This window comes from Larus michahellis, chromosome 1 (genome assembly GCF_964199755.1).
Source record: "Larus michahellis chromosome 1, bLarMic1.1, whole genome shotgun sequence".
Lineage (NCBI taxonomy): Eukaryota > Metazoa > Chordata > Aves > Charadriiformes > Laridae > Larus > Larus michahellis.
The window spans coordinates 162,833,136-162,847,623 of NC_133896.1; the positions used below are offsets into that span (position 1 = coordinate 162,833,136).

Sequence of the window (14,488 nt, forward strand, 5' to 3'; positions counted from 1 at the left end):
ATTATTAACTTCAGGTAAAATGCAAAATTCTCAGTAAAACATCAACTGTACTAAACACAAAGTAAAATTACATAATTTTTCAGGTTTTCCTTTAAGTGTCTGTGTTCCTCTTTAATTAACACTGATGGAATTTAGGATATATTACAGCACTTACATTTATGCTATTAGTTGTATCTAATCTACTTCATTTTTAGTGTTTCTGAAGTCTTAAAAGAAATATTCACTAACATATGCAATATTTTTATAGCTTGTTTCTTACAAAAATCTGTGATAAATAATCAATAATTTCAATAGTCTATAGTGATATTATGTTATAAAACCGGGGCAGAACAGAAAGTTATAAACTGTCAAGATTTATATTAGTTATATTATAATATATTAAGCGAATGCGTACCCCCACAGACATCGCCGTCTGCATTTTCACACTGTCGGTCATCACATTCACAGTTTTTGCCATAAACTCTGTTGTCTCCTGGAGGGAAACAAGTGCATTGGCCACATTCACATCTCCCTGTAAGGTTAAAAAATTGTTGGAGTCATGATTTCGGTAAAGGAAAATACAGGAAATAAAAAACCAAACTTATTCTACACCCTACCCCGCCAAGGACAAACTACAAGTCACTGTGTATTAATTAAAGATTGCACATAAACACTATTTAAAAAACCCCACAAAACTATCCTTCCTCCATGGCAACCAGAAGCAAAGTATATCACTCTTATGTCTTGGTGGAAACAGAAACAATAAGCAATCTTTGGCATCGTATTTTTTTCATATCTCAACTTGGTGCAGCAGAGTTATGGCACACGTTTAACTGCATGATTAACCTCTATAATTGATCTAAAATATTTAGCACATACCTCTAGAAACTCCAAAATGAATGTGATTAGAGTTAAACAGTCTGTGCACAGGACTATCTAAGATACTCTCTATTCATGTAGAAACATAACTCTTTAAATATTCTGTCAGGCACCTGGAAAGCAAAAATCCCTACAATTTTGCTTGTCTAGACCTGAGGAAATAGAAGTCGAAAGCACAACCTCTGTCAGAGTCTTCCTTTCCATCAACCTGTTCACAGAACTCCCCAGAGCTTAAAGGGGGAATGGAGTCAGCTGAACTCCCACAGATCTTCCACTCGAAAGCCCTCAGAGCAGTGAGTACTGAATGGTCAGATGTGGAAAAAATATAAGATCAAGGACAGTCTTACATTGTGCATATGAGACAGACTCAGTTTAGGGTAACGTTGGTTTTCTTATTTCCTAACTTCTAAGGGTTTGACTCTGTATTTTTGTAAACTGTTTTAATGCAATGCTACCGTGAGAATGATCTAAATGTGACACAAACTGTGAATCAAAGTAATAAATTTGATGGGCTTGGGAAAAGATGTTGTGTGTAAAAAAGGGCCACCAGAGACATGGATTAGGACACAGAAAAGCCTGTTCTTCTCCATCTAATTTAATCACAGCAGCAGTGAGACTCAGCCTGGGCCTGGACACTGCACTACTGACTGCAGAACCCAAATTTACAGTAGGAGCAACTATAGCTACAAAGCCAAAAAATCCTCCAAGTGCAGACTTTCATTATGTAACCAAACAGTTTGGCACGCACAATATTTTTCCAGCATTTACTGAAATATTCTGCAGAATGGGAAAGGACCATTAAGGAGAAGCTTAGTGGGGCTTTTCTAACAGTCTAATTAAGTTGGAGTAGGGGGAATCTTACCACTTATGGAAAAATTCCCTAGCTCATTTTATACTCTTCACCTTCGCAACCATCAATGTACGTTGCAGTTTCAAGCTGACATTCTGTGTGCCAGGATTCAGTCTAGAAGGGAATTTTATGATCAACTTAAAGTGCAAGAATCTTAAAAAGGATATGCTGCTAGAAAGAATTAACAGCAAATACTTCATGACATCTTTATAATATACATAGTTTTAAAACTATGCATTGCATTGGCAATTATATGAGGATATTCATTCCAGAAAGGAACTTGTTCTAGGAAGCGCATCTACCACATCATGAAATACAGTTGTATTTGGTAATCATGTCAACATTTAAGATATGGTTGTCTACAGAATTATGGATGTTATTTGCCTGCGTTCTCTAAGCTATAATTAGTTGTGAAGGACAGTTACATTACCAACTGGAACAAAATAATTTCTTAGTACTTAAAAATACAGAGACTTTTAATGAGTCCAACTTGTCACTATTCGGGGCTCTCACAGTCTCCTTCTATACATACACCTTAGACAACCTGGCTACTTTTACAAAAATGTCACATCGCAGTGTCCCAAAGCACAGCCACCCATAGGCAGGTAGGCACCTGACAAACAAGACCCATCTGTTGTGAAGACTAGATAAAATAAACAAAACAACCATCTTTAAGAGTGGTATCCTGGCCAGCTAATGCTATAAGAAGGAGGATGCCTGAAGGACAATAAAATCAGTTTAAGCAAGTTGCTTTGAAGAGAGGAGTCAGCAGAGATGGAAAATCCTCCAGAGGGACGAGCAAAGGAAGGTTCTGTAATGAGGCTCCTGCACGTTCTGTAATTAAGCATTACTTTCTGTAATGCTTAATTTAATAAGTCAGAATGACCTGAGAGCGCAGTGGCTGGCCACTTGCACTGGGATGGGAACGGATTCCTCTCAGTCCCTGCTGCAATTAATGTTTATTCATTTTAGTTAATCTGCAACAGTTTCACCAGCAAAAAAACCTGAGGAATATCCCATCCCTAGGCAGGTAGGGCACATTTTTGTCACGTAAGAGATACAAGCTCAGGTTGTCTTCTCAAAATCAAGCACAAAGGGGATTTAGGCCCTACTTTCTCAATCTTCGCATCTTAGCTAATGAATAAAACATTAAAACAGACATTCAAAAAGCCCAAATTCCTTGTTTGTATCTTGGCCTTGAATTTTATTTTGGCTGGCTCCCACCTAAGTTCAGGGTATGATTTAGATTATCTGACTGAGGACATCAGCAGAAATGAAAGTGTCTTGAAAATGGACAGAAACTTCAGTGAGTAAGTGCTCTAGAAAAGGATTTCTCCGAGCTATTTCTTTATTTTTAAATATTCAAAGCTACAGTAGTTTAGTACACTGCTGCTGAAATTGATGCTCAAATTATTAGTTCATTTGTTCTTTTACAAAAGTGACAAAATCAGCACTAGGAACACCGTAACTTTGTACTGGCTTAAAAAGCATGTTTTACCTCCAAAAGTACTGAGGTTTTGGTTAGATTTTGTAAGGTGGGCTCGCTTTGTGGGGATAATTTAACAGAGAATTTAAGTCCTTTTGCTTCTGAACAGCTAACTACATAGGATGTAGCAAATGTAAACTTCAAAGGTTCGGTTTATCACCACGTAATACACCCAAAAATTAATAGCATTCTGTAACAACAAATTTCAGGTTGCTTCCCTGGGAAAACCAAGATATTTGCAGGGTAAGCTTGCTTCAGCCGTACTACTGTTTTGTCAGATTTATTTGGTACTGAAATAACAGAAGCCACACCCTATTCTGCGACTTTCTTCTCTTAGTTATTGTGATAAAATACTTACCACACAAATTTAATCATTCAAAAGTAATTCGAAGCTGACATTATACTGAAAAGGGATCAGCACTTTACTAAACATACTCTTTCTTTGTCTAGAATAATAGGTTTGCCATAGCAACCTGATTATAGAGGGAAAGCTACTGCCAAACACATCCTTAAATTCTCTTTAAATTCCAGGGCATACAGAAACAATTAAACACAGGCCAATTATAACATTCTGCACCTTCTCAAACGTCTGTGTAAGAGCTACACTTTATGAGTTAAAAAACAACTTCACCTCAGACCTTTTACAGCAAGTGGCTTCCTCTCCTCCTCACTAACCACGAAGAATAAATTTCATCGTCTGGTGACTTCAGATGAAGGAAGCTTTATGATGGAGGTTGTATTAGCTATTAGCATTGAAAAGCTTAACCTACTTATCGCAATGCAAGATTCCAAAAATAGAATAATTATACAAGACATTTATTTGTCTACTGTCTTAATATTTCTTCGCACGCTTTCCTCCCATTGATGTCAATAGGAGTATTAACTTATTACCGATAATTGTTATTACTTGAAGACTGAAAAAAGACCAACTTCGGGTGGGATTTTTTTGTTTTTAAAGGGAATTAAAGTGCCACATCTCATTAAAACACAGGATTTTGTTAGATAACTGACTAGAATTCAAAAAATCCGTGCCTTAAGCATTTAGCTTTTGATTTTATTCACCATTTACTATAGCATTTTTTCATTCCTCTTGTCCAACATTTATGAAAGCATAACTAAAGTAAACAGTGCCTAGACTGACATTAAACCTGCTCCCATGCAAATTGCTGTGACCATTAGCTACATGCATTCAAACCAATTTCCAGCTGCCTATATAGACTGACTGAAAGTGTCTTTTATACGGGTACTTTTCATTTTAAAACACTGCTAGAACTATATAATTTGTGTAATAAAACATTTTTACCCTGTTATTGCCAAAAATATCAGGAAGAAACAGCAATATCTCCCGATGTAAAAATAAGCACTGAATATAATAAGATGTACTTCATTGTCTTTTCCTGTCTATAACTCTACAACATAAAGGATTTTTCTGTGCATGGTGCTGAATTTTTATCTTCTAAATGAAAACAAATTAATGAAGTCTTTTTTTTTTAATGTGTAAGGAATACAGCGGCAAATTGCACTGAGATTGTAGTAAAAGCAAACCAGGTTCATCGGTACCTCGGAAAGATAAACACAAGGGAGTGTGCCTTTAGGAAGGACTTTTCTGCCCCACTACTGTCCCAGGCTCAACATCTGAAAGCATTACCCGTCAGAAATTGGCAATTTCTTTGTTATCAAGCAATCTCAGGCAACCTGAGCACGTTCAGGTAAAGCTGCTGTGTCTTTCTGCCAGCAGAACCCATTTCATGGTGGATGGGAACAGACAATCTAAAATAATGTTCAGCGATGGCAAATCAGAGAAGGGGGATGGGAAGATTTGTACAGAAGACCACAAAATTTCAGGAGACACGGTGGGTGGGGGGAGGCAGATGTGACTTAAGGAAGTAATAGACAGGATGTAGCAGCTTCAGGTAAGGAAAAAGAAAATTCACTAAGAAGTGGAGAGAAAAAAGGACCAGTAAAGGGAATAAATAGTACCACAAAACGGGCAAACAAAACGCAGCGCTTGCCAAAAACAGGGTGGACAATCTCATCACATCTTGCTCAGTCTGAGGCGCTAAGAGCAGTGTAATCCAGCTGAGCTTGATCAATGTGGAGAAATTTATAGACACAGACCGAAAAAAACTACAGACTTCTCAGTGGGCACACATACCTTATTTTGAATGTCCTATTCCCAAAATTGCCTGAAATGACTTCCCACAGTTAGAATGGCTTCTCATAAGTAAAAAATATTTTTTCATATAAAAATATTGTACTGACTAGACAAAAAAAATGATTCTGTCTTATACAGAGATCCTTGGATTTTAAAATGCTGGTAATTTTTGGACCTGGTTGGTTGGATGGTTTATGAGGTGCCAGAAAAAGGGAACCTTTGGAATCATCTTTGGCATGTACAAAAGTGCACTAAAACACCTGAACATCTGGTGGATCTCACATAAACTATGAAAACCAGTGTTCAGTTCTGGGCCCCGCTGCACAAGAGGGACATAGAAGTGCTGGAGCGTGTCCAGAGGAGAGCTCCCAGGCTGGTGAGGGGTCTGGAGACCAGGTCATATGAGGAGAGGCTGAGGGAGCTGGGCATGTTTAGCTTGGAGAAGAGGAGGCCGAGGGGAGACCTCATTGCCCTCTACAACTACCTGAAAGGAGGTTGGAGAGAGGTGGGTGTTGGCCTCTTCTCCCAGGTGAATGATGACAGGACGAGAGGAAATGGTCTGAAGTTGCGTCAGGGGAGGTTTAGATTAGATATTGGGAAGAACTACTTTACTGAAAGAGTGGTCAGGCACTGGAACAGCCTGCCCAGGGAGGTGGTTGAGTCACCATCCCTAGAGGTATTTAAGAAATGTCTAGATTTGGCACTTCAGAGCATGCTCTGAAGGGCAGAGATTTTAGGTTGTTGGGTTTTTTGTGTTTTGTTGGGGTTTTTTTGGTTTGTTTTTTTTTTGTGTATGGTTGGACTCGATCTCAAAGGTCCTTTCCACCCATGAAGATTCTATGATTCTATGAAAATCCGAGGATTAGTTTCTTACAAGGATTTTGAGCAAGTGGGAGCAATGTTCTACTTGTAATATATAAACAACATCATCTGCAACCTCTACTTATGTTGTGAAAAGTTTTCCTCTTCTAAAAAAAGCTTTATGAACTTATATCAGTACAGTTCTCTTTGTCTCCAATGTTCCAACATGTCTGAAGATTTGTGACAAAACATCTAATCTACATGGGCTAGCATAATGCTGGTGCTACCTCCTCAGCAAAAGGAGTTCAACATCCACATGAAAAAGATCAATTTTCCTGCTGGACTTTAACACTCCTTTCTGCACTGAAGTGATATTTCACCATCTCAGAGAATGGAAGAACATCAGAGCCCTTAAATGTGGTTTGTCCTCTGTACAGGGTGCTCAGCTGTAGCCGCAGAGTGAGGAAGGTGCAGTGTGCAGCTCATCACAAGACGCCACCTTTACCACAGGTACCAATGTTAGTTCATTCCTGGTGAGCGGAAGAGTGACAGGAGCAGAGACGTGTATGAGATGCATCAGTAGCGTGGCGTCCTGGCTCTGGTGTGCTCTGCGCCTCATGAGTCTCTGCAGGAGATATAGAAAGCCAACAGCCCAGGAGAGGACACCTTGTACAGCCGCTTCCTTGCATTTGAAACATCAGGTGGGAATATTGATGTTTTCGTTTTACAAGAACCATGAAAAATTTGTTTTCTTAGTGTGCACAGGATTGCTCTACTAGGCTGTTGGAGGTTTGGGGTTGGGAGCTTGTTTTTGTGGACATCTGCTGCTGAAAATTGGGAAGGAATTGTGAGGAAACTCACAAGGTTTGAACAACAAGCACTTTTTTTTCCTGTGGTACATTGTGAAAAATAAAATTGTGCATTTATCACGACATACACAAGAGAAAATATGCTGCAAGTATTACAAGAACAACTGCTCGTTCAGATTTGGGTTGGGAACTAACTTCCCGTTTCTAAAGCAATACACAGAAAACAAACATGCCTTAAGTCTACTCATAAAAAGAGATTACTTGCAGCATGACTGACCCAAGACCTGAACTAAAGATATAAAAGCTCCAGAGAAGAGCTTAGCTGAATCATACAGACATAAAATAAAATGAAAATTGCTTTAATAAATCTAATTTCCAAACTTCAGATTTTATAACTACTTTGTTTTCAAGAATTTTGTACACTGAAGCAAACTTTTAGCAGCAAGCTCTAAGGTTTTTATTTAAATAGCACCAAGGGTAGCTAAAGCACGTAACTGGGTTAAATATCTGTATTTTCCTTAGTCTTACTTGGCGTGTCTCAACTGCAATAACTGTATCAGCTACTACATTCAGCACCATCAACAGGGATGAAGTAATTCTAATCAACTAACTATTATCATATATCACACACCTACAAGTCTTGTATCTATAGCTGATAACTTTTTGTTCCAGGTTTGCATTATCGCACCTTAGGCCCGTATGTGGCTTCAAAGGCCAGGACACCTTACGTTGATATACCTGCTTTTTTATTTTAATTTCCATCTCATGCTTGGAAAAACTACTCCAAATCTGCGTTAAGTGCTCGGTGACACTGGGCCATCCAGTGCTACATGGAACATCACAGTCCCATGTGAAAGGGCTGGGAACAGGTTGAAAGGCTTCACAAGGCAAGTGCAATGCAGGGACTGTCACAGAGGCTCTGGGGACTTTGCTGCGTCCAGCTTCTCTTATCCTTTTCTTTTAGGAAAAGGCACCTAAAGTCCCATGGCTGCTCATCACCTACACTCAGTGTCTTTCAATGGCTGTTAATACAAAAATTTGGCCTCAGAAAAGCATCAGAAATTCACAAATTAAGAAATTCTTGTTAAAGCTGCAATAGACTTTCCACTATTGTATGTATGCTTTGTGAAGTTGTTCACTAGTACAAAGCACTAAACTGTCCCTGATATAATAGGGTGTGTGGATTTTTTCTCAGACAGAAAATGTATGTTTCTTTTAATCTGTTCAAAATGGAATTGCTTTATGATATGAAAAAGGTCTGACAATTCAGTTTTTTCCTTAAGGGAGAAAAAAACCCAACAAAACAGCACAGAAATATCCCTAAGATAAAAACTCTGGAGAAATAAAAGATAAGTATGTTATCCCAAACAACAAGTCTCACAACAGCACAAGCAACTGAATATCCAGGATTGTAAAAGCAAGCCTTATGCAACAGCAATTGCAAATGGCTGAGACTTGCCCCCTGCTTTAGTACACACGGCATGTGTGACTGGAAGCCTAATTGCTCAGTTGGCATATGGCATCTGAAGTAAATGCTCTTCCTTTGTGACAGCCTAATAGTGAAATACTTCTTTAGACAAATCCACTCAACAGCACCACTTTACAGATTTAGCATCAGATAGTCTTTTACAGCTCTTGCTGATCAGCACTGCTGAATTTGTCTCTTCTTTTCCATGTTGCTTTTCTTTTTTTTTTTCTTTTTTTTTTTTTCTTTCCCCTCCTCTCTCTCTTTATACATTTGGGTAAGAAGCACTGCTGTGCTGCTAGTTTCCTTTTCAGATTGTTAACTTGTTGACATCTGCTATCATCATCAAGCCGGCATGTCTCCTCCATCTGCCTCCTCTCAGTAGCAGTGCTTTGAGGATACACTTCTTGAATGCTGCTATTGTGTTTCTGCACAGCCAACAGGGAATTTCTAGAGGAGTTCCAGGAGACGAGTCATCGAGAACACCCTTGCCCACATTGCAAGAGCAGGATTTTAGCCGTATGCCTCGCTTTTCCCGGTGACATCTTCCTCAGATCTCCCATTGGGAGCATGCCCTTGACAATTCACTCACTATATTAAGGGGACGAGTAGGACTACAAAGGCCATTACTCCTCTGTTTGAAAGAAATGTGATAGTCAAAGTCACCACACAGAGGAGAGATGTGTGAAGAAGACAAGAAAGAAGGTGGCAAAATGCTTTCTAAAGAGATGTGTTGTTAGGCAGAGAACAGTGGATATGGAAGAGAAGGAGGAGGAATCAGTTGGGTGAAAAGAGAAAAACTAGACAGCATGGCAAATGTTGTTCCAAAGATGTAAAAATCTTAGAATTCAGCAAGCCATCATCCGATTTTTTTCTACCCTTCCTCCCCTCCCTTCTTCTCTCACCCCAGTAAAAATAGTTCCTCTTTCTTCCATCAGCCTCTTTCTTTTCTGCTTTTCCCTCTACTTTTTTTTCCTCTTTCCACTTTGTCCGATGGGCCCTCCCCTCCTTTAAAATGTTTCACCGCTGGGTACTGAACATTTTGTACTTCTACAAATCACCTCATCTTTCAGATCACCCCATGTTACCTTCTCTAGCTTGCACTGGGCTCTGTCCTTTCATCTCTTTTTCATTCTTTCCCTCCAAAATGCTTTAAATAACTCAAGCGATCATGAAAAACTACTGTAAAGAGATGCAAATAAATCAAGTAAAGGATACACGGCATTCTACTAAAACTAACATCTTCTCCATAGAATATGAAAAATGAAGTATTGTGTTTGATTTAAAGGATACGACTTGAGAATGCTTTTCCTTCACCTTGACAACTATCAGGAAAAATAAGTCTCATTTCCCTTTCAGCCTGTCCAATGTCTCATGCTTAGCATAAGCTGCTATAAAATATTTTCTAGCAAAACCCAAACATAATAAAGAGGCACAATCCAAAAGCAAAAGAAATATGAAACACAAAGACATTGTTCAAGAAGCTGTGATGGCTTTTGAGCCATTTACGGCTTTATATATTTGACTGCCTTATCACCCTGAGGATTGACTGCTTACCTCTTTTTTACATGATCTGCCATGTAATGACTCATAGCACTAATTCCACAGAGATATTTAATTTGCAGATTAATTTACTAGAAAATGTCAACTGCTTTGTGGAAGTTTAATCACCAAAATGTTAACCTTGTTCGCTTCCTACTGATGCCTGTTGTTTATTAGGTAGTAAATTTCAAGATATTTTAGGATTGTAATACAAGCCTATCTATTACAACGTTTAAACTCATAGACACTCTGCACTTTGAAGCTTTAGCCAAGATTAAAGAGCTTTATAATAGCAAAACAACAATATGAAAAGATTCAACTGCATAGCAACCATCAACATTAGCTGCAGATAGCAGACTGCTAAGTTCAGAAACCATGGCAACAAATGACATCATACTGTATCTACCTTATTGATTAGCTTTCACCTCAAGACTTTTTCCAGAAATGAAAGACATTACCTAGCAACTGCATCATCTACTGAGTTGTTCTAAGTTAAAATGCTCTTCCCCTTCACTTGTAAGCAAATTTTTCCTTTTTGTTGCCAACTGGCCAGATTGTGCACTAGCCTCTCGTTACAAGGCTTTCTATTTAATCTGTTCTAAAGACCCTGCCTTATGGCTCCTAAAATCTTTGCCCTAAACGTAATTGCATTTGTGAAATAATGCTTCTTCCTGGTGCCCAAAAAGGTTGTCTCTGAGGAAAAGTATGTAACGTGTAATGAGGGAACTAAAGGCATGGTTGTAACAGCTTTTTAAATACAAACTTGATCTTTAGAAAACAACACAATCCTTCATTTTCCCACTCTCTGACTTCAAGTATTTGTAGTAAATTCTTCATTGCAGGTGACCCTGAGTTTACAGACTTCAGGAAGAGTGCACAGCAATAATAAAACAGTAAGCCAAGAGTTATCAAAGGATACCAGCTAGTAGAATATGTATCACTCTACAGGTTTACTTGTATAAACTTCTTGAAAGTAGTATCTTCTTTACTCATCTGTCTTGATGAGGTTGAACTCATGAGGTTCAAAAAGGCCAAGTGCAGGGTCCTGCACATGGGTCGGGGCAACCCCCAGTATAAATACAGGCTGGGGGATGAATGGATTGAGAGCAGCCCTGCTGAGAAGGACTTAGGGGTACTGGTGGATGAAGTCAACATAAGCCAACAATATGCGTTCACAGCCCAGAAAGCCAACCATATCCTGGTCTGCATGAAAAGCAGCATGTCCAGCAGGTTGAGGGAGGTGATTTTGCCCCTCTGCTCCGCTCTGGTGAGACCCAACCTGGAGTACTGCATCTAGCTCTGGGGCCCTCAGCCCAGGAAAGACCTGGACCTATTGGAGCAGGTCCAGAGAAAGGCCGCAAAAATGATCAGAGGGCTGGAGAACCTCTCCTGTGAGAACAGGCTGAGACAGTTTGGATTGTTCAGCCTGGAGAAGAGAAGGCTCCAGGAAGACCTGATTGTGTCTTTTCTGTACTTAAAGGGGACTTATAAGAAAGATGGGGACAGAATTTTTAGCAGGGCCTGTTGCAACAGGACAAGGGGTAATCATTTTAAACTAAAAGAAGCTAGATTCAGACTAGATAGAAGGAAGACATTTTTTACAGTGCGGGTGGTGAAACACTGGACCAGGTTGCCCAGAGAGGTGGCAGATGCCCCATGCCTGGAAACATTCAAGGTCAGGTTGGACGGGGCTCTGAGCAACCTGATGTAGTCGAAGATGTCCCAGCTCATTGCAGGGAAATTGGACTAGATGACCTTCCAACCCAAACCAGTCTGTGATTCTATGATAGGACCTCAGAAGCAGGCAAGAGCACTGTCTGTTAAGACTGAGTTAGAGAGAACATGTATAATTATGAGCTTTACGTATTTATACTCAGCCTCCTGTTTGGAGGGCCTGAATAAAACCAGCAATTAAAGACAGTTAGCAGTTTTCAAGCTGGCCAAAATGCATGCAACATGTTAAGTAAAGCCTACCAGTGAGGCCACACTATTCCTGCAATGTCTGCCACAGAAAAGATGGATTTGTGATCAGTCTCCAAACTTTTCTGACAAATACAACAGTAGTCTGAAACCATAAAATTAAGGCCTTTTATTTTAAATAGTTAACTCAAGAAACTTGCATGAAGAGCCTAAGACTGAAACAATATTGAAAGATTAATATTGTTGCTAGTTCTGAGAGCAAGAAATCAGGTTTATAGTTTGCATTAGGCCCAAAATTTCAAGAAGGATCACTGCTAAAAAAGGCATACGCTCCTGCCAAGATTTCTGCTTTGACTGGAACTGACCTTCATTTTCCCAATCAGTCACAAGCCACAGATTTACCCGAGTGCTTAAGTTGTTTTTTTGTTGCAAAACAGAGCAGTCTCACCATACGGCCACCGGCCCCTTCGCTACTACCTGCTTTCAGTCCTGACCCACGTTGCCACCAGCTCGTGAGAGAACACTCGTCAGGACAGCCCACTGAAAATGCTGACAGCCAGGAAACGTGTCTGGAGGAGCCTCAACCCTTGATCAGTGTCACCCACTGGACAGGAGAAGAGGAAACACCACTGATGAGCAAAAGAGGCGCTTGAAACTGAACGGAAACTAGGGACCAAGAAAGCAGTTTTCACATCAGTGCAGGGACTGCTACACTACCACACAACACGAACTTCTGCTAGTGCCAGAGAAGGTTTATATAACTCTCAATTCCTCCTATAATTCCTCTCTCAAAAGAGGGAGGGAAAGAGAAGAAAAAGTCCAACATTTCCCAGAAAGCATTAAAAGCTCTCTGGCAGATGGAGAATTCAGAACACATGACCAGTCATTAGTCCCTTGAAAATTTTAGTCACTATGATTTTGAGGAAAAATGGTCACATAAAATGTCAGTAATATGCTGGGTATCAAATACTGTATTTCTTTTGTTTTAAGGATATGGCTAAACTTTTTTGACTTTAGTAGTCACTGCTTCAAAAGTGTGAATTTTATCAACATTGATATATGGAAAAATTTAAGATGAAAATAAGAATAATAAAATGTCAATTTTTTATAGCATCGGAAACATTCTGAAGTCAAATGAAGCAAAAATAGAAAAGCTAAGGTCTATTATATAAATCAGAGAGTAAGAGGATCTTTTACAACTGATTAAAAATGTTAAGACTGTAAAGCCTGATAAGTACTGCAGGGAATTCTATGCTAAATTGAAAACATCTATCCTCTTCTGTTTTGGAAATAAGTATAGATATTACACAAAGTACTACTTTGTCAATCTCCTCAGTGATCATGTAAGAACACAAAGACAATGCAAATAGTGCTTTCTACAGACCAATTGCTTTATTAAATATTTAAAAATTCATCAGAAATTAGATTGCTGGCTAAAAAAGCAATCCTTTCACAGAAAAAGCAATATTCCCTGCAACAGTTTCTAGCAAAAATGATCTGCCAAGCAGAACAACTTTTGTTGTTAGAGAGAAGGAGAGAAAGGAGAGAAATCCGGACCTAGCCAGTGGACTGAGTGGTTTTATCTTTCTGGGTAGAGAAAGAGTGCATCTAAGCCATCTGCTGTAACCATTTGTATCCCTTTTCTCCCCCAGAATACTTTCTCTAAGCAGGTCCACTAAATTGTAAACTAAAACTGAATATATGGAGAACATAGTGTTCCCAGGGATAGTAGCCACTATTATAGAAATCTAAAGGTAGATGCAACTCTCTACCCACTCCAGGTATTTAAGAGCAGTTCTTTGCAACTTCAGAGCAAGGTTACTCCAATGGAGAGGAAAGAAAGAACTCAACCCTTCAGATAAACCAGGCTTATGAAATAAACCCTACAAAAGTCAATTTCAGTATGTTTTTAGCCTTAACAAAAGCTCGCTGATAAAATAGCCAGCAACGAAGTCAACAAAGCAGAAACACAGTGGAGGTTTCATGTGAATTTAAAGGTGGGAGAGGTTGCTGGGAGCTTTTTCTTTCTTTTTTTGTGCTTTTGCATTTAAGGGTAGGAGTAGGAGAAGTTATTTAGGTGGTTGCCAAGGCAGCAGAAGATGGGACATGGAGAGAAGAGTAGACCATTACAATGACTACTTACACTTTGGTAAGCACACTCTGGAATACATACATGTAAGAAATGTAATCTAACAGGTTCCACAAAAGAAAAGATCCCAAGACTCACAGCCAAGGATGATGCCAAAATTTGGATGGGGAATGAAAAGGTATGACAGAAGAGGGAAAGCCGACTATACTGAAAACTTGGAAATCTGGCAAACAAGAAGATTTTGACAGCAGATTCCTAGATGAGGAGAACCCCTAGAGGGAAACATCCAGCCATGAAGTCAAGATACAAAAGCAAAACCAGTAACAGAGAAGAATCAGGCTGAAGGATAAGTTTGGAGTGCTCCAAACACCATGAAAAATGAAGAAAAGATGATGTGAAATCGACGGAAAGAAGAGCAAATCATAGGATCATAGAATCATTTAGGTTGGAAAGGACCCTTAAGATCATCAAGACCAACTATAAACCTAACACTGCCAAGTCCACCATTAAACC

At 39.2% G+C, this 14,488-nt stretch overlaps 1 protein-coding gene across 1 annotated transcript in view; it reads right to left on the reverse strand.

The window, feature by feature from the left end:
• ITGBL1 (integrin subunit beta like 1) overlaps positions 1–14,488 on the reverse strand; it is a 154,416-nt gene that overhangs the window by 18,869 nt on the left and 121,059 nt on the right. Inside the window, exon 8 of the mRNA XM_074562067.1 lies at positions 395–511. Coding sequence (XP_074418168.1) covers positions 395–511 — 117 coding nt within the window. The remainder of the gene's footprint in view (positions 1–394; positions 512–14,488) is intronic.